The sequence below is a fragment of the Rousettus aegyptiacus genome, unplaced genomic scaffold, assembly GCF_014176215.1.
Source record: "Rousettus aegyptiacus isolate mRouAeg1 unplaced genomic scaffold, mRouAeg1.p scaffold_m13_p_14, whole genome shotgun sequence".
In the NCBI taxonomy this organism is placed as follows: domain Eukaryota; kingdom Metazoa; phylum Chordata; class Mammalia; order Chiroptera; family Pteropodidae; genus Rousettus; species Rousettus aegyptiacus.
Window position 1 is genome coordinate 38212971 of NW_023416289.1, and position 26630 is coordinate 38239600.

At 37.8% G+C, this 26630-nt stretch overlaps 1 protein-coding gene across 1 annotated transcript; it reads left to right on the plus strand.

Moving 5' to 3' along the window:
- Window positions 1-291: 291 nt before the first annotated feature.
- On the plus strand, window positions 292-26557 carry LOC107498786 (zinc finger protein 519). Its single transcript, XM_016122298.2, is given in 7 exon segments — window positions 292-412; window positions 10176-10340; window positions 12426-12552; window positions 12919-13029; window positions 24829-24902; window positions 25532-26355; window positions 26357-26557. Coding segments are annotated over 6 exon segments (1239 nt in total). The 5' UTR covers window positions 292-412; window positions 10176-10325; the 3' UTR covers window positions 26445-26557.
- Window positions 26558-26630: the final 73 nt, after the last annotated feature.

A 26630-nucleotide genomic window follows, 5' to 3' on the forward strand; every position in this document is an offset into this window, starting at 1 on the left:
GCTTTTACTTTCAACTGTTGAAAACATCAATTTAAAATAGGCAGGAAGCAGCCCTGCTCCACAAGGATACTAAAGCCCAACGTGAGCCCAAATCAGAAGGTAGTGGGCGCCTTGAGAGGGAGGCGGAGGCGGAGGCGGAGGGGAGTTCAGGCCCACCCTGGCTCTGACTCTGCAACAGCCTCGCCGGGTCTCCGCCCGGGCCTGGCCGCTAAGCCCCGCCCACTACCCCACACAGAGTGGGGTCCGGAAGCGCTCTGCCCCTAACCCCTCCTTTTCCTGTCGGCAGACCCGGAAGCGGCTAGAGCAGGTTGAAGGTCGTAGAGGCTTCGGTAGTTTCGGTTTCTTTGGTTTGAACCTAAGTGTCCGCAGTCCTACACACTGAAGCCTGGGCGTAGCCGAGGCTCCTACAGAGGTAAGTCCTAGCGTCCCGCTGAGATGTCTGGAGACCTGAGCGCTTCGCCGCCGGGTGGAGGGTCCACGTTCGTTTCCTGTTAAACTTTCTGAAGCTTCCTTGCCTGTGGTCTTTCCACCTTCGGTCCACTAGAAACAGCTTGCTGCGTTGTTTTCCTGCTTTAAACCCTTCGCTGGCCAGCCTTCTCAACCCTCGCGATTTTGTTTTGGGAGATGGATTCAAATCCTTTGCAGCTCTACCCCTAGCTTCGGCCCCTAGAGGTCCTGAGTCCTCCCTGGCCTGGTATTCTGAAGACGCCCCTCGCCCCCAAGGTACCCCCCCCCCATTTAATAAGAGGCCCGATGCCCAGTAAGGACTTTCAGTGGGGTGGGATTTAGGAGGGAAGAAAATGGGGTGTCACAAGAACACGTCACCTCCTCCACGCCGGGAGGGGCTTTGTGGAAGCAGTAACTACGAAGGAGAGGCCAGGAGAGCGGCAGAACGAAGGTGTGAGGGCGATCACAGGTGACAGAGAAGCAGACAAGTGCGAGGGAGAAATGGTCAATGAGGTGGTCCACAAAGAGATGGCAAAACTGAGGATGTGGGGTATGGAGGGGGGACTTTTAAAGAGGTAGGGTGAAAGAGTCGGGAAAGTAGCAAGAAGAGAAAGAAATATAGAGAAAAGGTAGAGAGGGGCCTGGGAGAGGGGGCCTTGGTTAGCAGGAGTGGGGGCCACACAGGGCAAGGCACTACAGTCGGAGAGCGTGGTTAGGGGAAAAAGTTGGAGGAGCCGAGTGCTGAAACAAAATGGGGGTAGAGATGACCTCAGAGGGAGACGTGACACAGCTTAGCCAACTGGGAGTGTCAGTGAGTCGGAGCGGAAGGTCTGTGAAAGGACAGGCAGAATATAAACGTGGAACAGACTGGACACAGGGATTGGGGGGAGGAGAGATGCAGAAAGATTAGGGAGAAGGAGCAACTGAAGGTGAAACAGGTTTCAAGAGTTTCACGGAATAGGTGTGTAGGGAAAGGAATAGAAAAAAGGGTTCGAGAAAGTGGAGAAAACAGTGAAAGAAAACAATGGAGAGAAACAGAAGAGAGAGACATAAACAGATTGATAGAAATGCATAGTAGCTGAAGAAGAAGGGGAACCCAGATCTGATGACTGGTGAGTTGATGAATGTGGATGATTAAGTTGTGATATATTGACTTGTGGCTTTAAAATCTATTTAATTTAAAATTTTCTAAGTTGTTTTAATTATACATAGGAGAATGAGAATTACAAAACTCCATTTTATAAGGCTTGTGCCTTTTATAATTATTTGTATCAGCAAATAGCTTCCGTTTACAACCCTTACTTGGCCAGAGGGGACAGACTTAATCATGGGTCTCTTCTCCTAGCCTGGGATGGCATGAGGGAGGTGAACTGGGACAAGAAGTGACTTAGTCTGTTACTACATGATGCTTTTTCAAGGAATATTAAAAGCATTTTATCTTTTTTCTTTTAAGCATTTTCTTTTTTTCTTTCTACCTCATATTTAATTCATTTTTTAAAAAGCATAACGGGATAAATAGTAGTCTTATTGAATTTGTTTTTTCATAAATAATCATTAACTTCTGAAATAAATTTTGGGGACATCTCATAACCAGCTCATTCTTTTCTAAATATGTGGTAGTCATAATTTTTTTAAAAACACTTCTACCCAACAAGTTACTACATTAAAAAAATTCCTAATTATTTTCCTTTTTCAATATATTGTGTCTAGTTTAGATTTTAAGCTTTGCAGTCTTTTTACTCTTTATCATATGTTGAAAAATCCATTGGTATTTACTAAGCTATTTCAGTGTGTACTAGGTTAAGGATGTCTGTGATCTTAAGTGAGGACCTAGTTTAGTGAGCTAGTCTAATATTTAGCAGCTTTGTTCTTCCTTTTATGTGATTTGTGAACACCTACAAAGTAGGTGTTCCCAAGTCCCCCTTGTCCATTCTCAAAATGTTGAAGCATGGACTGAATCTACTTGAAATTTTGTTTTAACAAAGCCCATCTATTCATGAAGTTTTGATCAGCATATTTACATAGCAAACCCTTTTTTAAAGTTTTCAGCACCAAAATTTGTTCATCTCTTTATGTTTTTAAAAATACTTTGTTGTGATTTGTTGGAAAAGAGTTAGGAAATCCTCGTTTATGTGGGGGAGGAAGAAACTTTCTTCTACCTTTAAGGGTTTTTTGGCTAGTCTAATAATCATGTAGACATGAGACAGATTAGCAAGAGAAAATAACCAAATTTAAAACTGTGGGAATCCTGCACACATGAGAGAGTCAGAGACTCAACATACATGAGAGCTTCAGAGACAAAGCGAAAGTGGATGTAAGACATTCTGGCTAAGGATGAGATAGGTGCTTCAGTTGCTCTAAAGCAGCGGTCCCCAACATTTTTGGCACCAGGGATGGTGCTCCTATGAGAATCTATGGTCCAATGATCTGAGACAGAGCTGAGGTGGTGATGCTGGCGCTGGGGAACAGCTGCAAATACGGATGAAGCTTTACTCACTCGCCTCTTGCTGTGTGACCCAGTTCCTAACAGGCCATAGACCAGTACTGGTCTGTGGCCCAGGGTTTGGAGACCCCTGCTCTAAAGGGTCCATGGCTTTAGCTCAGAACATTCCACATACCTTAGAGGCATATCTTGGGGTAAGTCATTTTGTGCCCCCACATGTCTCTTCACTTGACCTGGCGACAGACAGCTCTCTGGTAAAAGGACTATTAGTAGAATCTTTTGGATAGATAAAGAAACTGAGGCAGAAGAGTGAAAGACAGATACTGGAACCAGAAGGCCCAGAGTCAAATCTTTGTTCTGTTACTCACGAGCTGTGTGAATTTTGGCAAATTGTTTACTGCTCTTTCCTTGCTTGGTCCAACCTATGTGAAACGGGGATAATGGTGGCACCAGCTTTTCAATTAAGTAAGTGAATTTGGAGAAAGCCCCAGCACAAGGCCTGTGTCACTGAGGCACTTATATGTGCAAGAGATGACTGCAAAGTGTTTGTTAGATCTCCCTGCGCCTGTCAGGAACCCCCTGGGGCTGCCCTTCTTCTTCCTGCCTCACCCACCTGTTCCAGGTACTTTTCTCCATCACAGGCCTCCCTTGGCTTGCTGCTGCCCTGGGCAGAAAGTTCCAACTCATGCCTGACATTTTTTCAAACCCCACCCACAGAAGTTACTGGAACACCCTGAGCTTCTTCACACCAGGAGGGCTTTGCAAAGGGGTCTCTTCCACATGCTCTAGGAGACCACTCTCTCCTGACTTTTAGACGCTTGTGTTAAAAATATCTCCCCTGGTGCCCCTCAGACCCACAGGCCCCCCACTGAGCTCACTGTGCTTCCCTAAACAACTTCCTTTCCCAGGTTCCCCACTGTCCACCCAGTCAAAAGGCCAGACCCAGAGTCATCTGTGCTACCCTCTAACTCCTCAAGCCTGTCTGTCTCTAGTCCTGTCCCTCCTGATCCCTGACCCCTAACTACCAGTCCCCTCCTCTCCATCCCTGCGGTCCCAGCCTGGCTTAGTGCCTGTCCTCTCTCCCTGGGACCACACCCAGCATCTTTGGCTTCCAGTCTCCTCTCTCTTCCAGTCTGTCCCCCTCATGGCTCCAGAGGGGTCTCCTTTCGTCCAGAGCTGACCCACCCCTACCCTGTTCACAACTCTTCCACGGCTCCCCATGTCACCCTCCCCTCAACAAAGTCCAGGGTCCTCAGTTTAGTGAAGGACTCACCAAAACAAGTCAGTGCCCAACAAGCCACAGGAACAACACATGTTGGGGACTGGAGGTGGGGACCACCTGAGGCCCCCCACAGTGTCAGCCACAGTCAGGTGGCTGGGGCCTCTGTCCACAGTCCTCAGCCCTTCCCACCCTGCTGCCTCACCTCCCCAGGGAAGGGCATCTCCACTTCTTTGTCAGCACCAGGAGGAACAGCAGCAGGGTCTGAGGGGCTGTCAGGAGCTGTCATCCCCAAGGCCCTGGGACTCCTTGTGGGCATCAGCGTGGAGGAGTCTGGGGGAAAAAGAAAGGAGATGACTAGGGAGAAGGTTCAGGACAGGGAAGGAAAGAAAGGCCTGGCTGGTGCTGTCTGAGTGACCTTGGTTGGGCAGCTGGCCTCTGAGCCTCAGTCTCCTCATCTGTAAAATGGCAACAATCATACCTACCTCATAAGGTTGTCACAAAAATTAAATAAGTGACTATACAGAGAGTTTGAAACAGTGTCTGGCACATAGGAAGGTTGTATTTTATTTCATAATTGGACAAATAGGTATCTTTCTCCAGTAGTCTGTGAGCTCCATGTGGGTGACATGACCCTTGTTTAATTTGTTGCCAGAACCTACTACTTGAGCTCATTAAATAATAATATGATAGATTAATATAAGTAAATTAAATATTTGTATTGATGGACAGACAATAAAACAATAAAAAGCAATGTATGAAGCTATGATGGACCACAAGGCCTCATACCATCTGGCCCCATTTGCTCCCTCTGTACCCTCATATCCCACTCAGCCACTCCTTGGCTAGGCTCCAGGCACAGGGAAATCCTCACTGTTCCTTAAATTCATAGGCCGGTTTCTGCCTTGGGGCCTTTATGCTGGCTGTTCCCTTGTTCCTAACTTTCAGTGACCTTCCAGTTTACCAGCTCAGACTACATTCCTTTATTATTTTAATTAGACCACATAGGGCTTGTTGTACTCAGATGTTTTTCTGTTTATTTGCTTGTTTGCATGGTTACTGTCTGTCTCTTGCTTAGCATGTCCACTCCACATATGCACAGACTTGGTCTTGTTTTGTCCTTTGTCTCCAGTGTTAGACACCAAGGAGATGGTTAATAAAACTTGGTCGAGTCAATGTATAATCATAAATGTAGATACAAATGACAGACGAAGCTAAATATAAATGACAAAACAATTGGAAATGCAGGGAGAAATTGAGAAAAATAGTTTTTTGTTTTCATAATCTGATATATATTTTTAATTTAAAAAATTTTAAGTGTAATTGGTATACAATATATTGGTTAATTTCAGGTATACAGTATAGTGATTTGACATTTTTATGCCTTACGATGTGATCATTGCTCCAACTCTAGTAACCATCTGTTACTGTGCAAACTTATCACAGTATTATTGACTATATTCCCCTTCCCCTTTAACCCATCCTCCCAATCTCTCCCTTTTGGTAACCATCCCTTTGGTCTGTTTCTTTGAGTCTATTTCCGTTTTGTTTATTTGTATTGTTTTTTTAGATTCTACTATCAGTGAAACCATAAGAAATTTGCCTTTCTTCACCTGACTTATTTCACAGTATGGAGATTCGTCAAAAAACTAAAAATAAATATACCATATCACCCAGCAATTCCATTTCTGGGTATTTATCCAAAGAAAATGAGAACATTAATTTGAAAAGATATATGCAGCATCATTTACAATGGCCAAGATATAGAAGGAACCTAGGCATATACACACAATGGAATATTACGCCATTTGTGACAAAGTGGATGTATCTTAGAGGGTATTATGCTTAGAAAGTTTATTCCTCTCAGAACTTGACAGATCTAGTAGACAATTATTACAGGAACAGAAAGACTGTATAATACCATAAGAATGATAGAATATATACAGATTAAACTGTGATCCTTCAAAAAAAAAATAATCTGTTCTTTTTCTAAGACCATGTTCAGTTACAAAACTAATTATAAACTTGGCCACAAAGAAATCCTTAATAAACTGAAAAGGTTGAATTTTCACAGGGTCACATTCCAGTAAAATTATTATGTGTTAGTGTAGGTTCATCTGTTGTACTCTTGCCCTACCCAAAGGAGGGATTGGATAATATAAGACTAGAAAAAGCTTGACAAATTTTGTTGTTTTAAAGGTACTTAGAAATGCATGTTACTTAATTTCGTAAATGTAAAAAATTTCCATTTTAAAGGATTTAAAGAAATCAAGGCATTCATGCATTACTGGGAAAATATGTTTACAGTAAAACCATTGTTGGTTACATTTTGATCAAAATTTACTATTTGGCAGCTATATTTGTACATAAATATGGTTGTGAGTTGTTCTTCAATAAAATTCAGGTGTTCCATATCCCAGAGAGTCTTTTCTCTTGTCGGGAAGAGCCACTGAGTAAAGGGCACATCTTGGTTATTGGTTCTCATATCTGTAGAGAATGAAAATACACTTGATTTTTAAAAATTTCTCTTTGGCTTTATTTTCAATGAAATGATCTGAAGGAAGTGATTGTTTATTTTTAAATTTAATGAGGTTTAAAATTATTTTCCCGAGTCTTAGTAACATACATAATTCACATATAATATTGAATAAGTTTAACGATTTGATATCTGTATATATTGTGAAATGATTCCCATTATAAGGTTAGTTAACATCTATCACCTTATGTAGTTAGGATTTTTTTCCTGCTGATGAGACCTTTTAAGGTCTACTTTCTTAGAAACTTCAAATTTACCATACCATAAGTAGTCCCATTTATCAGCAGGAGATATGTTCCAGAACCCCAGTGGATGAACAAAACTGCAGATCACACCAAAGCCTATATATACTATCATTTTTTCTATAAGTACATACTTGTGATTAAGTTTAACTTATTAATCATCACAATAAGAGATTAATCAGTAACTAACAATAAAGTAGAACAATTATAACAATATACTGTAATCAGATTTTTGTGAATGTAGTCTCTCAAAATATCTTTTGAAGTGTTTATTTATGAAAATCTACATTTAACATTTTCAGATCTTGGTTTGAGGGCATGTATCTGAAGCCAGGGAAAACGAAACCAAGGCTAAGGGGGGAATAAATAAAGTACAGTGTTAATAACTGCAGTTGTCATGCTGTACATTACATCCCTTGAACTTTTCTATCTTTTAACTAGAAGTTTGTACCTTAGACCACCAGTACTCAGTCACCCCCCGGACCTGTCAGGAAACTCATATTACATCTGTTTCTGATATGGTGTTTTTAGATTCCACATACGTGATATCAAACAGTATGTGTCTTTCTCTGTCTGACTGATTTAACTTAGCATAATGACCTAGTGTCCATCCATGTTGTTGTAGACAGCAGGTTATCTTTTTATGGCTGAATAGTATTCCAACATTTAGGTCATATCCATGTCTTGGCTATTGTGTGAATAATGCTGCACTGAACATGGGGGTGCAGGTGTCTCTCAGGATAGTGATTTCATTTCTGAAGGAAACATTTTTTAAAAGTGTACTTCCTTTCACTGTGACTAGTCATTGTAACCCTGTTGTGGCATGTTCAAATCCAAGAACCATGGAGCCAATTGAGATTAATTATGAGCCTTTATTAGCTGGCTGGCAACTGACTCTCTCCACCACGCAGGGTCAGAGAATCAGCCCCAAGCTTTCAGAGGGGACAGCTTATAAAGCCTGAAACTACATCCTGGTGGGCTTTAATCAAGCAAGCAAGCAGATTACAAAAGCAGAAGTTGGCTGCTAGCATCTAGTACGCAGATATGTTGTTTCTGGGGGACTCCTAACTCTTATAGCAAACAGGGCCTGGTAGACAGTTGTGTTATCTGCACCCTGGCGGCGATGTTGTTTTTCTTGGGACCTGGTGCCTGAAGATATCCTTCCCTGTCTTGTCCTTGTGACTAGCTTACTGGATAATTTTTCACTTTTACAACCCTTGTGGTTCAACCCTTTGGGGAGCTCTCATTTATCATTTTATGGTAGAGAAAGAAACAGAACCTCGGGCATATTGGTGAAATTTAGCTGTGGTTTCTTACCTTTCCTGAGAAATCTCTAGGGCAAGAGGCCACATGAAGCAGACCCTGACTTCAGAGTGGTGGGAAGTAACTTAGTCCCAGATTTAACAGGACAGACATGGACAGTACTGGAGAGAGTTCTTATTGGTTGGTTATCCACCCTGTCCAAGTTGCCCACCTGGCTGGGAAAACTGGCAGTGGTTTTTCTGTCTCAGAATCTCTGCCCCTCATTTGCGTGTAATTTCTCTGACCCATTGTGTGCCTGTCACCTGCTCTGCAGTGGACACAGGGACACTGCCTAGCCTACTCTCCTTTGGGCACGTACAGGCACAGGTAGGTCCTCACAGATACTGGAGAGGCTAGAGGTGCCAGGGAGTTTGTCCCTCTTCTACTTTGCCACCTAAATCAGTGCTGTGTCTTTGCCCAGATGATGGCCCTGGCTTCTGGGCTTCAGGAATACACCCTCCCCCACTGTCCCTTTAGTTAATTAGGATATGTAAAAATTGTGTTATAAAAGATTCTGCCTCATTTTATTTTGGATTGGCTTTGGAAAAATTTTTACTTATAATTTTGCTGTCAATTGAAAACTCTTAAAAAATTCAAAAAAAATTTAAACTACAGTGGTATGTGGAGTATTATACACTTGAGATAACATGTTAAAAGTTTCTAACATCTCAAAGAATATTTAAGAAGTAAATAGGCATTATAAAAAAATGTACCTTAATCAATGCACTTTAAAGATGTGAGAAAATACTAGTGCCTAAAGCAGGGGCAGAAGACAGTTTGTGTCACTACAATTCATAAAACACCTGTAAACTTACACTCACATGGACACTCAGGATAACAATGAAGAAAATTCCGATCTGTGAATTTAGTTATAATGTGCTTTGTTCCTGAACATTTATCATTACTTCCATCGTGTGTCATCAAACATGCATAGATGTTATCATTTTTCTGTATGGTCCCAGCACAAATTGCTAATCTGTACTCCATTGCTACTTTGGTTCATTTGAAACTAGGCTGTGATGTAAACACCTTCAGACTGCTAGTCTCTTCAGGATGGAGGCTCCACTCACTTGTGGACAAGGGTCACACCGCGTATTGTTATTCCACATGGCCTGTGGGACGGGAGGGGGCACAAGGACCTGAGGACTCTAGATAGTTTTAGGAAGAATTCTGAGGGCAGGTCCCTCACACAACTCTGACACCACCAGATGATTCCTGCCTGACCCTTGCACCTGCGCACTAGGCAGAGATGGCCACGTGCATTCCAGAACAAGTCAGACTCCTCAGAATCTGCCCAGGGAGTCTGCTGTTCTTCTAGAAGTGCCTTTCCCAGACCTTCACACTGCTCAGAGGTCTGAAGTGTGCTAGGTCTGGCATCTTAGCCTGGTGCTACTGAATACAGTATGGGGGAGCAACATCAGCACCACTAGGAGTTAGTTAAAGATGCCATTTCATGGGCCCCACTGTAGACTTGCTGAATGGTAACTGAGTGGAATCCTGACCCCCAGGGGATCTGTATGCACTTTAAAGCTTCAGAAGAGAGGTGTAGCTAAATAATTCCCTTCTGGTTTCCTGTTAGGATTGCCTGAGGAGTTGTAAGAAATAATGTCACCTCCATTCAGACCGAGTTGCTCTCTGCTGGTCTGGGTGGAGCATCATTTTTTTAAACAAGTGCTCCAGGTGATTCTGAGGCTAGTGGGGATGGAGCGGAGCTGGAGGACGGGGTATGAGAGTTGAGAGCAGACTGTGTGTGTGTTGGGGGGTGGGTTGAGTAGCTGGTTCTCTTTTGGGGTTGCGAGGGGCGGGAGAATAGCCCACATTCTCATTGCTGTAGCAGAATTTGTACACGTGGGGGGCGAAGGGGCAGTGACGGTGGCGAGCATGTGGAGACAGGAAAGAAAAACCTCACAGTTTGGTCTTCATGTAGGAGCTTGTTGTTCCTGCTTCTCTCCTGTGACAAAGGACTAGAGAGGCTGGCCTTTTCAGCATTTCCAGGTCCTTCTGCCTGAGAGTGTGGTGGAAGCAGATGAAGGGGCTGTGCTGACATCAGTGAAGGCAGATTCTCAAGATGCAGATGTGATTCCTCAACACGACATCCCTTGAGAAAACAGCCCAGAGCTGAAGGACAAGGACACAATGGCTGCTTCACAGGTAAATGTTCTGTCCTTGGTCAGAGGCTGCATCTACTTTTCCTCCTAAAATCCATTGATGTAGAATCTGCAAACCTTTAATTCTCTACTTGTGATTTTCTTGCTTTGTTGGGTTTTTTTCAACTGCTTTTTTTTTTGATGATTGTCCAGGTCAGCTCTTTAGAGTACTTCTCTCCTTTGTCCCAGAGCCTAGTCTCCATTGTATTCATCCAGGCTTCCTACTGGGCTTCAAGAATTCTCACTGCGAATTAATTACCAACTATTGAAAACATTGTGACAGATTACTCTTGGGATGTGGTCATATCTTCCCGTATCTGTGAAGAAGGGATATGTCCATTTTAGAATCAAGTGGATGCAAGGATAGCTTTGTAGAACAGAATTAAGAAAATGCTCATTTAACCAGGATGGCTTGAGTGGTTAGAATCGTTCAGCAAATTGTGACAAATGAGTAACTTGTTCACTACATTGGCAAGAAAGACTAAGTGCATTTATTTGATTTACAGAATATGGGAGGTATATATGGGTTGAAATTTACATAAAACATATTAGCAGTAGTGAGGTGTTATTCTCTGTGCTTCAATCACCTGACCTCACTTCCATACACCTGATTTTTACTTGGTTTAGGTGCATTCTTCCAGGTTTCTGCCCATTAAAGTTAATACTTTTTCTTATGTTTTAATACAGGTCTTGGAGGGATTTATTGAGAGAAAGGTATAAAACATCCCATTTCATCTGGGAACTAACTCTCTTCCTAGTTTGCTTGTAGGTTGCTTTGCAAAATGAAGGCTCTCCCTTTTGTTTACTGGAGATACTGGCTTTTTGCAAGCGAAGGCTGTAATCAGTCAGATCTTGGACCTGCCAATTTTCATTATATTCTACAGTCATGTCACAAACATACACTTCTTTATCACTTTGTATTTTCGAAAAAGCTTACAGGAATCATCTTATTAATGTATATTCAAATGTTAAGTATTTAAAATATAGCTCAGCACAAATGATAAAAATTTTCAAAGAAATTAAGACAGAATAGCTCTAACTTATATTTTATGTCATTGTGTGTTCATCACCTTTGCGTGTTCATAAAATACAAAGAGTATCATCCACAGAGATTTATAAGATTAACGCAATTGAAAATAATCTTGATTTTTCATCTCTGTCACTTAATGTGTATATACTTCCCATATTTTGTCTATCTTTGTGCATAAAATGTTAACATTTTAGTTTTTCTTAATCTTCTTACCTTCTCGTTTCTATTCTCAGTTACGAGCTATAAACATTCATGAGGGTCATCTGTGCATATTGATCTGTGTTTTGTGTTGTTGTTAAATTCTAGATAAAGTTCAGAGTAACGCCCAGGCTCTACCATTTACTGGATATTTCACCAAAAAAGACAAAGAATGTCATTGTTCCCAGATTACTTATGTGGATTATGAATTAATATATAAAAAACTGTTAGAACAATATATAGTAAATTTTTTAGGGCTGTGTTTGCTATGCTTTCTATTCTACGAGACTTATAAATTTCATAAAACTGTTTCAGTTCAAAGTCTTGTATAAAATATTTCCTTTGTTTTCTTCCTCTGTGGTATTCAAAGTGTAGCACGTGGACCAGAAAGATTGATGTTACTAGTTAAACATAAGCTTGTTAAAAATGGGGAAATTCAAGTCTGACCTCAGAACTGAGTCACAATCTGCATTTTTACACAATCTCCCAATTTTTTAATGTACATGTAAAAATTTGAGAAGTACTATAGCGTTCTCACCATGACTTTTCCACCTGAAAAATATACACCCTTTATCCTGCGTGATACAAATACAGCACTCAGAAGCAGATATGCCTGTGTTGGTGCCTTCATTTTTAAAATGTATCTTCAGAAAAGTGAAGTCTTTATAGTGGTTTTATGGATCATATGTCATCCTATTTTCTGAGTTAGAAAATACATTAGAGAATATTACCATTATTATAAAAAAATGATCTTATTAGTTAATCAGAATTACTCTCCCCGGTCAAAACCGATTCTATTTTCACAATGGGTCACATTATGAACTCTGCCCAAGGCCATTTGGTAAATGTCTTTTATTTCAGGGACTGTTGATATTCAGGGACGTGGCCATAGAATTCTCTCTGGAGGAGTGGGAATGCCTGGACACTGCTCAGAGGGCCTTGTACAGGGACGTGATGTCAGAGAACTACAGGAACCTGCTCTCCCTGGGTGAGGATGGCTTCCCTCCAGAATTCCTACTCCACCCACAGGGTTTTGTTTCCTTCATTAGGACAGTGCCTCTCGGGAGCTTCTACTTTGTGATAGAGATTCAGGTTCCTGCTCTCAAGGAACAGATTGGGGCCTTACCTATGTAGAACAGAAAGGTTTCATGATGTTCATGGAAATGGAACTCAGGATCTGAAAATTGTAAATGTCAAATATAGTAAAGGTGCAGTCAGAAAACGGTATTTTGGGAAATAATTTTCTAGAATATTTTAACATTCTACAATATCCTCTCTTCTCACTTGAGCACCGTACTGGATTGGAAATTAGAGAATCTCCTTCAAAATTCATGTTCCTTTTTCTAATAAACAGGTCTTACTGTCTCTAAGCCAGAGACCTGTTTATTAGACCCGGTCATCTTTTTGGAGCAAATGAAGGAACCCTGGGATTTGAAGAGAAAAAAGACGATATCCATCCACACAGGTAGGTGGGAATGACAGGTGACACAGGTGAGAGGGCCAAAGGTCACTGAGAAAGCCAGACCTTAATGTATGGTTAAGGAGACTCTACTTCAGTGGAAATGAGTTTGAGAGGGTGAAGTTTGCTTCTCATGTTGCCAGAGGGATGGCTCCCCTCTGGCACTGACTGCGATCTTCCGCCCTCTAATGACTCTCCTTCTGCCCCAGTGGTCTCCCGTCACATTCACAGTGAGAGCCAGAGTCATGCCCTTGGACTGTGAGGGCCGACGTGGTCTGGCTACTCTTCATTGCTTTTGGGGCCCGGGAAAGTCTGTGCACGATGCTGAGGAATGGTATGTTAAGCCAGTTTTAAGTTCTGTTTTGCCTCATGTAAGTAGTTTGTGAAGGAAGTGGTTGTGATCCTGAAATTTGGTTTAGAAATTCCAGGAACACTGGGGACAGATGTCATGTGTTCTGTATAATTTCCAGTCCTGTGGAGACTTCAAATGTGACCCTGCAAGTTCACACTCAGTAATGTCACAGCCCGGTGCACCTCCCTTAAATGAGAAAATCTATTTCTGTTTCACTTCAAACTGTCCTTTTGTTTTGTATTAAGTAACATTAGGTCTTTCAAGTCTGTATGCCTTCGTGTCTCAATGCTAAAACAGTTTAATGTACCCTTTTACTTCACAGAATTCTTAAATAAGTTAATGCCATAGGGGGGCTCAGAATATTACCCACCAGGAAGTAAAATCTTTGGTGTTTCTTTATTTCTAAATAACTATTATAATTCTGACTTGTTTAGAAAGTTTCCTGGAACTGTGTCCTGTGTTTTCACTGTCTGATTAGATCTCCATCAAATGTGTTCTTCTAGATCCACAAGTTCTTTTAGATTCACGTGCTCAAGTGTATACCATTGGTAAGAAGTTAGTTATAGAATTATTAGGCAGCCTGTCAAGGGAAAGGTTTGTTTCCCCGATTTAACTTTACAAAAATTAATCATTAGGTTTTTCATCTACTTTTCTAAACATGTCTTCATTGTGGTATACTTTACTCTCACATGTTTGTTTTATAGATCTGTGATTCCTGCATGTTTTATAACTTTCTTGTTCCTTCATTTAGAATTGAAGGTTTTTTTCCCTATGTAGAATGGATTGCATCCTATACATATTTTGTTAAAACAGCAGAAATATATTATTACCGTAATAAATTTCTTTAGTGTCATTTAAATGCTTATTAAAATTTTCCATCAGCTATTTATGAACGATTTTAATGCATTTTCTGTGAAAGTTTCCTGCCAGACAGCACATGCCAGGAATTCAAAATGTTTGCCGTTCAGGGTGCACAGTCATAATTGGAAATTCTAGTTATATAGAAGAATTCTTTTTTAATGCATCTATGCTGTATTAAAAATTCTTAGGTATAAATTTTTATTCTTGTTTTGCAATTTCATTGCAATGTTTTCTTTTTTATGGTGGGTTTTACAAATTTAGTTAATCCGTTTTTGGTATTTACTTATATATTATTAAATAACAGGTTTCAATTCACTACACTTGAAAACAATGTGGGGTTTTAATTCCAGTATGAATCAGCTATATGTCTCTTGCCATTAAAATTATGTGTATGTTTGTCTGTAAAATTTTATCCCTAGTTTGTTCATGACTTTTTTTATTTCTTTACTTGGTTAATTGCTAATGGTTGTTTTATCCTATTTAGTTAAGTAGTTATAGAAATGTCTTCATATCACATCTATTTACTGATGAATTTATATTTCTTTGTGTAAGAGAAACACTTTTTTTGAATAGAAGGTAATTTTTGAAAAGTTTTATAATTATCTCAGGTATAATTTTTAATTTTGGTAAAAAAACAGGATGACTACAAATCTACTATCTTAGCCATTTGTATCTGTACAGTTCATTCATGGGTCAGGTATGTTCAGATTGTTGTGTAACTGATCACTAGAAATTTTCATCTTGCAAAACTGTGTCAGTACCCATTAAACAACCACGTCCTCATATCCTGTTACCCCAAGGGCCTGGCAACAACCATTCTCCATTTTTATGAGGTAGACTACATTAGATTACTCACATAAGTGGAATTATATAACATCAGTCTGACTCACTTGTTTCACTTAAAAGATGTCTTCTAGATTTGTCTATGTTGTATCATGTGAAAAGATGTTTCTATTTCAAGGCTGAATGATATTTCATTGTATGTGTATGCCTACATTTTCTTCATCCAGTCATCTCTCCGTGGACATCTGGTTTGTTTCCCCCCCATATTACAGGCTTTCCTGAATAATGCTACAATGTATATAGGTGTACAAATGTCTCTTGCAGATTCTCCTTTGTATATTATATGCCCAGAAGTGGGATGGCTGCATCATAGGATAGTTCTGTTTTTAAATTTTTTGAGAAATCTTCCTACTGTCTTTCAGACTGCACCATTAACATTTCCTCCAGCCGTGCATACAGGTCTAATTTCTCCACATTTTTTTCTTTGTTTGATAGTGGTCGTTCTAATTGGAATGAGGTGATATTGTGGGTATTTTTTTTTTATAGAAAATGCACACATTAATTTTTTGTATGTGCATAAAAAACAGTGAAAGACTCATATAGACCTAAGAACAGATATTTCGGAGAAGTAGACCGAAGATGCCTTTTTTAAGAGCAATTTTAGGTTCACAGCCAAATTGAGTAAAATTACAGAGAATTCCCATTGACCTCTGCCCCCATATGCATAGCCTTCCTCTTCTCAGTGCCCACCACAGTGGTACATTTGTTACTACAGATGAACCTGTATTGCCCATCATCACTTAAAGTTGATAGTTTACATTAGGGTTCACTGTTGGGTTGTACATTCTATGGATTTAGAAAAATGTAAGATGATGTGTCCACCATTCTAGTATCATGCAGACTAGTTTCACTGCTCTGAATGTTGTCTATGCGCCACCTTTTTGTTCCTCCCTCCCCAAACCTCAGCAGACTTGATCTTTTTCCTGTTTACATCATTTAGCCTTTTCTGGACTGTCATAGAATTAGAATCATATATTAAGTAGCCTTTTCAAATTGACTTCTTGTACTTACTATGTATTTAGGTTTCTTCCATGTCTTTTCATGGCATTACAGCTTATTTCTTTATAGCTGTGAATAAAACTCTGTTGTCTGTATGCACCACAGTTTATTTGTTCACCTCTTGACAGACATCTTGATTGTTTCCAAGTTTTGGAAATTATGAATAAAGTTGCTGTAGCCGTCCATGTGCAGGCTTTTGTATGGATAAAAGTTTTTAACTCTGGGTAAATACTAATGAGCACAGTTACTGGATTATATGGTAAGAGTTGTTTCGTTTTATAAGAACTACCAAACATACTCACAAGTGGCTGTAGTATTTTACAATTCCTTCACCAGCAATGAATGAGTGTTCTCATTTTTCTACGTCCACAGCAGCATTTGGTGTTGTCTGTGTTCTGGGGGGGGCCTAACCTTTATAACAGGTGTGTAGTATTATTTTAATTTGCTACTTATTTATTCTTGTCGTTTTTAATATGCTTTTCCCTGGTGACATTATGATGTGGAGCATCCTTGTGATTTACCACATATTTATCTTCTCTGGTGTGTTGTCTTTTAAGGTCTTTGGCCCAAATATTTTTCAGTCAGGTTGGTTAGTTTTTTCACTCTTGAATTTGAAGACGTCTTTGTATATTTTGGATAAAAGTCCTTTTCAGGGATGTCTTTTGCAAGTATTTTTTCCCAGTCTGTGGCTTCTCTTCTGTGAGCTTGATGAGGATGACTTGTTTGTTTTTGCTCCTTAATATATCTGATTTGCAGCATGGGAGTTCAAAACTTAATACTGGGGTTTAAACAAAACAAAAAAACTTGGTTAAGAATTTGCCTTGAAAAATCTGAAGTGTATGAAATTAAGTTTATATTTAATAACATTGAAGTTGTAATTGCAGATATGTATGTGCTCATTGGAGTAAACATAATGAGTTGTGTCGAGAGAGACGAGTTTGGGTATAAATTTTCTGAGAATATGTCAAGTATAATGACTATAGTTTAATTCATTCCTATTTGTACATCATCTTAAAAGTTGCCATTTTTCACAATTTTTTTATTTTTTGTGTTATAAAAGTAGTGATATTTGTTACAATAAATGAAAGAGTGGAAAAATTTATCAAAATTTTGTCATTCAAAATGGGACTAATTAATTGCTTACTTATTTATGTTTGTAGAGTATGGTTGACATGCAATATTAGCTTCAGTTATACTATGTAGTGATTCCTCATTCAGATATCTTACAAAGTGATCATCACACTAAGTCTAGTAACATTTGTCACCTTACAAATGTATTAAAATAACCTTTACTATATTCCCTATGCTGCACATTACATCTGTGCCTTACTCATTTTGTAACTAGAAGTCCCTACTTCTTGATTTGCTTCGCCTTTTTCATCTTTTCCCACACCCCTCCTCCTCTCTGGCAACCATCAGTTAATTCTTTGTATCTATCTTTTTTTATTTTTTTGTTTGTTTTTAGATTCACATATTATTGAAGTCGCATGTTATTTGTCCAACTTTTTTCACTTAGCGTAAAACCCTCTAAGTCTGTATGTGTTTCTTCTGGATGAATAATGTTCCATTACATACATTTATTACATATTCTTTAAACGATGCTTCTATATCTTGCCTATTGTAAATAAAGCTGCAGTAAACATAAGAGTGCATATATATGTTCACATTAGTGTATTCAAATTCTTTGCATAAATGCCCAGAAGTAGAATTGCTGGGTCACATGGTAATTCAGTTTGTAATTTTTTGAGGAATGTCCATACTGCTTTTCGTAGAGGCTGCAGCAGTTTATAGTCCTACCAACAATTCATGAGGGTTCTCATTTCTCTACACCCTCACCAGCACTTGTTATTTGTTGCCTTTTTTTTTTCCCCTACAGCATCTGGTCTTCCTAGATGGTCTCCCATCCAAGTACTAACTAGGCCCAACCCTGCTTAGCTTCCAGGATCAGACATCAGACTTGTTCAGGGTGGCATGGCTGTAGACCATGGACCATGGCTCCACTGGGGCGTGAACCCAGGACCTTCTGTGTGTAAAGCAGATGTGCTAACTGCTTCACTATGGAACCACGTCCATTTGTTGCCTTTTTGAATATAGCCATCTGACAGGTGTGAGGTGACTTCTTATTGTGGTATTGATTTGCATTTCCTGATGATTAGTGATGTTAGTCAAAAAAATTTTTGTTTTGATTCTGAGTTATATGTTTTTAAAAAATGTTTTGCATATTAACCTTTTATTGGATATATCATTTCCAAATATCTTCTCCATTCAGTAGGTTGCCTTGTTTTGTTGATGGTTTCCTTCACTGCTCAGAAGCTTTGTAGTTCAATGTAGTCCAATTTGTTTACTTTTGTTTTTGTTGCCCTTGCCCTAGGAGACTTATCCCCCAAAATATTGACCAGTGTCAACAACTTTACCACCTATGTTTTGGAGTTTATGGTTTCTTTAATCCATTTTGAGTTAATTTTTGTATGTGGTGTGGGAAAGTTGTCCAACTTCATTTTCTGTCACGTTTTCCTAGTACTTTATTGAAGAGACTCTTTTCCTCACCATATGGTCTTGCCTTCTCTGTCTTAGATTAATTGATCATATAAGTATGAGTTTGTTTCTGGGCTCCCTGTTCTGTTTCATTGATCTATGTGTCTGTTTGTGTTCCAGTACCATACTGTTTTGATGACTAGCTTTGTAGCATAGTTTGAAATCAGAGCCATGACTTCCAACTTTGTGCTTTAACTCTTTTGGGGATTTTTTGGGTCCATAGAAATTTTAGGATAATTTATTCTAGTTTTGTGAAAAATGACATTGGTGTTTTGATAGAGATTGTACAGTATCTGTAGATTGCTTTGGGTGGTATAGATATTTTAATCATATTAATGCTTCCAATTCACAAGGATGGTATAGCCTTTCATTTATTTGTGTTGTCTTTATTTTCTTTGATAATTACTTAATCATTTGTAGAATAAAGGCTTTTCACCTCCTTGGTTAATTTATTCCTGGGTATTCTTTTTGATGCAGCTGCAATTGGGATTGTTTTCAAAATTTCCCTTTTCTGTAGTTCATTATGAGTGTTCACAAATACAACAGATTTGTATTTTATTTTGTATTGTGCAACTTTGCTGAATACCTGTATTAGTTCTAGTAGTTTTTTGATGGATTCTTGAGGGTTTTCTAAATATAGCGTCATCATCTGCAGATAGTGACAGTTTTACATTGGAAATTGGGCACTGTTTTTTGATTGATTTTGTCTAAATCCTGTAGCTAGGACTGCCAATACTGTGTTAAATAGAAGTGATAACAGTGGATTTGGACATTTTTGTCGTGTTCCTGAAGTTAGAGAAAATCCTTATTACAATCGAATATATATTAGCTGAGGTTTGTCGTATTGTCCTTTATTATTTTGAGGTATGTTCCTTTTATATCTTTGTTGAGAGTTTTTATCATAAATAGGTGTTGAATTTTGTTAAATTATTTTCCCTCATTGTGGTTTTTATTTTCTTTGGTTAATGAGTAATGATTTTGAGCATCCTTCATGTTTGTCTGTATATGTTCTTTGAGTTAATGTCTATTTAATCCTTTGCCCATTTTTCATTTTGTTACTTGCCCTTCGATGGTGTTTTGTAAATGTTCTTTATATATTCTGGATATTAAGTACTTGTCAGATACATGCTTTGCAAAAGTTTTCTCCCATTCCGCAAGTTGTTTTTTCACCCCGCTGATTATTTCACCCACTGACATAATCCCATTTGACTATATGTATGTTTTGTTGCCTGAGATTTTGGTGTCATAACCAGGAAATCATTACCAAATCAAATGTTGTGAAACTTTTTCCCTACGTTTCCTTTTAAGAGAGTGCATTTTAAGTTTTGTAGTAAAACTCCCAGTTCATTTTGAGTTAATATTTTTATGTGGTGTGAGATAAGGGTCCAACTTCAATTTTTACATGTGGATATCCAGTTTTCTCAACACTGTTTGTTTAGGAGAATGTACTTATTGTGTGGTATTGGCATCCTTGTTGAAGATTATTTGACCTTATACATGAGAGCTTGTATGTGGGCTTTCTACTCTTCGTTTTTCTATGTCTGTCTAATTGTATTAAACTTTTTTGATAATAGTAGCTTTGGAATGTGTTTTACAATCTGGAGGCATGATGGCTCTAACTTCACATTTTCTCTTCAGATTGTTTGGGATATCTGGTGTTCTTTGACACTGCATATTAAATTTAGGAGTGTCATTCAGATTTTGATAGGGATTGCTTTGCATCTGTAGATTACCTGACAGCTTTTTATAAGCATTCCAATCAAGGATCACAGAATGTGTATTTATTTCTTTTTTTTTCTAATTACATCCAGCAATATTTTGTAGTTTTCATCTCCTTTCTTAACTCCTAAGAATTTTTTTCTCCTTAATGCTATTGTTAATGTAATTATATTTTTAAATAGTTTTTTGGCTTATTCTCTATTGCCATATAGAGCCACAACTGATTTTTATTTGTTGATTTTCTGTCCTGCATCCTGTTATATTTTTTGAAATTAGGTTTTTGTTTGTTTCATTCGTTCTTTGTTTTTATTGTGGGTTCTTTAGGGTATTCTAAGATTCTGTTACCTGGGAACAGATCATTTCACTTTCTTTTCAATTTGGATTTTTTTTCCTTGCCTAATTGTTTGGGCTAGGAAATCACATCAGAGTGGTAAGAGTGGGCATCCCTGCCTTTTCCCTGCTAACAGAGGAAGGATTTAAGTTTTCTACTATTATTTGTGATGTTAGCTCTGGGCTTTTCATATGACCTTTATTTTATTATATTCAGTTAGTTGCCTTTAATTCTTAGTTTGTTGATTGTTTTTATCTTTGAAGTTGTATTGAATATTTTCAGTTTATTTTCCTATCATTTGAGAATAATCATGTGGTTTTGACTGTCATTTCATTAAGGTGCTCTTACATTTTTTGATTTCTGTGTGTTGAAACACACTCGAATTCCAGGAATGATTACATCTGTTCATGGTGTATAATTCTTTTAATGTGCTTTTAAATTCAGTCTGCTAGTATTTAATTGAGAACTTGTCATCAGTATTAATCACAGATATTGGTTTGTAGTTTTCTTTGTTGTGTCTTTGTTTGGCTTTGCTGTTGTATAATGCTGGCTTCATAGAAAGTATTTTGATAATATCTTTGTTCTTTAATCTTTGGAAATGTTCTTGGAAAATTAGTGTTAATTTTCTTTTAATGTTGCTAGAATTAGCCACTGACTTCATCTGTTCCAGGGCTTTACTTTGTTGGGAATGGTTTTTTTTTTTTTTTTTATTGCTGTTTTGGTTTACTTACTAATTAAGTAGGTCACCTGTGGGGTTTGTTTGTTTGTTTGTTTGTTTGTTTTTGCTTTTTTTTCTTTTAAATTCATGCTAAACTCTAAATAGGTTGTGGCCTTATGGATATTCTTGAATTTTGATTTAGGTTTCTAATTTGTTGGCATGTAATTGTTTATAGTGGACTCTTTATTTCTATGGCATCACTTATAACATCTTTGCTTCCATCTTTGATTTTTTTTGTCCTCTCTTTTATTCTTAATTATCTAAGGGTTTGTCAGTTGTGTTTATATTTTCAAAAAACCTCAATGTTCCTTTTACCAATATTTTCCTATTTTTGCCATACTCTGGTTTATTTTTTCTCCATTTTTAAAAATTTCTTTTCCTACTTTTGGGCTTAGGTTGCTCTTTTTTCTCTAATTCCTTGACGTACAGAGTTATGCTGTTCATGTGATGTAAGCACTTATCTTTATAAACATCCCTTTTAGTGCTATTTTCCCTGAATCCCATTAGTTTGGGCATAATGTGTTTCATTTTGTTTGTCTCAAGTTGTATTCTGATTTCCTTTTGATTTCTTTTTGAACCACTGTTCTAGAGTTATTGACCATCCAGATATTTGAGGAATTTCCAAGTTTCTATGTGCTGTTAATTCTTAGTTTTATTTTATTGTGGTCTCAAAAACTATCTGTATGATTTAATCTTATTAAATTTGTTAAGACTTGATTTTGAACTAACAGATGGTCTGTACTAGAAAATATATCATGTGTGATTGAAGTATTCTGGATCTGTCTATTTTATCTAATTAGTGTAAATTATTGGTGCTCTTCTTGTTTTTATTGTTATCTAGGTAAAATCGGGTTATTGACCTTTCCTACTCTTATATGGCTTTCTGTTTCTTGTTTCAGTTCTGTCATGTGTACTTCCTTGGGAGCCCTGATATGTATATACATATTTGCAATTGGTTTAGGTTCCTAACGAATTTACCCATTTTTCATTATATAAGTACATCTTTGTGTCGGGATACTTTTCGATATTGTATTTGTCTGATGTTATTATCTCCACCCTTTTTTTGGTTACCATTTCCTTGGAACACCTATTCCCATAATTTTAGTTCCATCATATGTGTGTCCTCAAATCTAAAATGAGTCTCTTATACACAGGATATAGTTGGTTTTTTTTTTTAATCCATGTCACCAGTGTCGTCTTTTGATTAGGAAAATTTCATTTAAAGTGGTTACTAGAAGAGAAGGACTCTCTATAATTTTAAAATTTTTTCTGGAACTTTTTATTGCACTTTCGTCCCACTTTTCCTCTCTTGCCATCTTCCGTTGTGTTTCTTTGATGATGGTGATGATGATGATGATGATGATTTTTGGTTAGTGACATGCTTTCTTATTTGCTTTATGAGTGTCTGCTATAGGTATATTTTTTGTGGTTACCTTGGAGTTACTTAAAACTTTTAAAAGTTATAACAATCTATTTTAAACTGATAGTGTCACTTGCACACCCAAACTCTAGTACTTAACATCTCCCCCTCTGTACCCACTTTGTTATTGATAAAACATTATATCTTTTTATGTTGTATATTCTATATAACATCTGTTGTTTTAGTGCTTTGATTTTAAAATTCTATAGGAGAAACAAAAGTGAGTTTGCTTTATCATTACACTACTATAGATTTTTATATTTGTGTATATATTTACATTTACCAGAGCATTTTATATTTTCATATGGTTTTGTATTGTTGTTGAGAATCTTTATTTCATCTAGAAAAACTTTCTTTAGTGTTATTCCTAGGGCAGTTCTAATGTTGAGAAGATACTTGGGGTTTTTCATCTGGGTAAGCCTTCATTTCTCCATAGTCAAAGGGGACAGTTTTGCGTGATAAGGTATTCTTGGTTGATAGTTTTTATTCTTTCAGCACTTTGAATATTTTATCCCATGCTCTTCTTCCTACAAGGTTTCTGCTGAGAAATCAACTGGTAATCTTACAGGAGTAATCTTCTTCTACATGACAAGTCTTTTGTTTGTTTGTTTGTTTTGTGGCTGCATTCAAGATTTATTTTTTGTCTGATTCATGATAGTTTGAATATAATGTGTCTGTTGATATTTTTGCATTCTTCCTACTCAGAATTCAGTAAGGAGCTGGTATTTGCATGTCTCTTCAAATGTGGAAAATTTAAACCGTTGTTTTTCATAGAAGCTGTCTGCCCCTTTTCCCTCTTCTCTTTTTATGGAGTTCTCATAATGTGTATATTGGTCCACTTATCCTATGAGTCTCTTAAGCTCTCTTCACATTTCCACAATTTTTTTTGCTTCCCTAAATCAGTAATTTTAAATGAACTGTGTTTAAGTTGTCTTATTCTACTGCTTGATCAAGTCTGTTGTTGATGCTTCGGGTGGAGTTTTAAATTCAGATATCATAGCTCCCAATTTATGGTTTTTAAAAACACTTAATGTCTTTCTGACTTTTTATTTTGGTCACACATAGTTTTCCTTATATTTATTTGTCTGTTTTCTCTCTTTCCCTATTAAGCATTTTTAAGGTGATTATTTTGAGTTCTTTTACAGATAATTTAACAGATCTCCATTAATTTAGGGCCAATTTTGTTCCTCCTATTGGATCATGTTCTTCTTTTTCTCTGTATGCTTTATGATCTTTTGTTGAGATTTGAGATTATAAGAAACAGCCATGAGGCGTTAGGACTATGGTGGACTTGCTTCTCTACAGAACAACACAGATAAAAATGAGCTGGGGTAGAAATTCTGAAGCCAAACCTGTTTGGGGACGTTTATTCTTTATGGAGCTTTTGTGCGTGTATATTTTCTCAGTCTAAAATATTTTTTTTCTCCTTTAGAGTTCATGATATCTTTCTGTCCTGGATGTCTCTCTTCAGTACTAGAGTTTCTTTGGGGTTTGAAAAATTACATTTCTTCTTAGTGGTCAAAACAATGCATACTCAGTGTACTGCCACTCCTTTAGCACTGTCTCGCAAAACCGAAATAAGTCCTTCAAGCAGCTGCACCAAAAAAAAAAAACAAAAACAAAAACCCAGATCATTAAGCACACAGTACACTCATCTGTTTCTCTTCTGAGAAGAAACCAGAAATTGGCAGTTTTCTCAAATCATGCAGTGACATGGCAAGGAAAGTGAGCAAATATTATGGGTAAATGTTAGCAACTTTTCTTCTCTCTTCGATGTTAGTTAGTCTTCCTCATTTTGTGCTTCCCTGGGGGTGCTGTAATCTCCTTGCTGGCTTCTGGAGTACTCAGAAAGGCAACTAGGTCAGTAATTATTGGTTAGTTCATGCCTCCATGGAGGAGTGAAGTTTTGGTGCTTCCTGTTCTGCCATCTTGTTAAAGTGGTCTGATAGGTATTAATTTTCTACATTAGAATTTAAAGTATATTTATCTGAGTGTAGAAGTGTGATCATTTATTTGGTATCTTTCAGCTGTGTCTTCTCAAGAAATCCAGAGCTTGTTGCTGAAGCCAGGCCTAGAAGATTCATTTCACAACATGCTGCTGGTAAGATACGGAAGGTGTGGCTTTGAGAATTTACACTTAGTGAAAGGCTGAGAATGTGAGGGGGCATGCAAAGGGAAGAAAGGACATTATGATAGATATAGCCAAACTGGGGCAATTACCCAAAATAAGATCCTTTTTGCCAAAAAGATCAAGAATAAAAAACATCTTGGGAAAACTTCCCCTGTAAGTTAGTTATGTTTGTAGAGCAATGTGTTTCTGAACTGAAAGACCAAAACCAATTTTTAAAATATATACATTCTCTGAAAGGAAGTTTAAAAACCGAAGATGTCACCTAATTTGTGTTACGAATAATTATTTGAATTATTTAAAATGTGAGATTGAATTAAACATTCAGTTAAATGTTCTAAAAATCTAGAAATTTGAAAATGATAGAGATACTGAAAGTGATGCATTTGGGAAGCCCTTAATCAAGAATTCATTATTCTCCCACCAAGAATTAATCTCTTCTTGTTCCAAAGTCTGTAATTTTCGTAAACATGGGGCAGGGGATCTTTATGCAACCATCATGGTTCAATAGATATCATAGAATAGTTCATGGGGAACAACTTTACATGTGTAACAAAACTAGAGCCCTCACTAAAGGCTTTCCTATCTTCAATGATTACCAGAGTACATTTAATGGAGAGAGAAGTAATCAGTGCAACGAATCTTGGAAAAACTTTAACCAAGGGTCTAATCCCAATAAACATCAGAGAACTCGGCTTCCAGAGAACCATTATAAATGCGGGAAAGATTTTGATCAAAGCTCAAATCTTATACATCAGAATATTCATATCGTAGAGAAAATTGGCAAACATAGTGAAGGTGACAAATCTTTGAACCAACCTTTAAATTTTACTGAACATCAGAATAGTCATACTGGGGAGGAACCTTACAAATGTAATCAGTGTGGGAATGTCTTTCGTGCGTTATCCAATCTGAATAGACATAAGAAATTCCACACTGGAGAGAAACCTTACAAATGTAAAGACTGTGGGAAAGCCTTTAAGCGACGTTCACATCTTACTGAACACCAGAGAATTCATACTGGAGAGAAGCCTTACAAATGTAGAGAATGTGGCAAAGCATTTAACCAGTGCTCAAAACTTACTCAACATTTGAGAATTCATACTGGAGAAAAGCCTTACAAATGTATAGAATGTGGCAAAGCTTTTACCCAGTGTTCAAGCCTTACTCAACATCAGAGAATTCATACTGGTGAGAAGCCTTACAAATGTAGAGAATGTTGCAAAGCATTTAACCAATGCTCAAAACTTACTCAACACATGAGAATTCATACTGGAGTGAAGCCTTACAAATGTATAGAATGTGGCAAAGCCTTTACACAATGCTCAAGCCTTACTCGACATCAGAGAATTCATACTGGAGAGAAGCCTTATAAGTGTAGTGAATGTGGCAAAGCTTTTAACCAATACTCAAGCCTTGATCGACATCAAAGAATTCATTCTGGAGAGCAACAGTACCAATGTAATGAATGCAGCAAAGCCTTTATTCCGTGTTCACATCTTAATCAAAACATGAGAATTTATACTGGAGAGAATCTTTCAAACTAAAGAAAGTGGAAAACCCTTTAGATGAAACTACAGTCTTACTCAATGTCAGAGAATGCATACTGGAGAGAAGTTCTGCATTTTTAATAAATGATGAAAGACCCTTTTCCAGAATATATACTTCAGAAAACACAGATTTTATACTGAAAAGTGATTT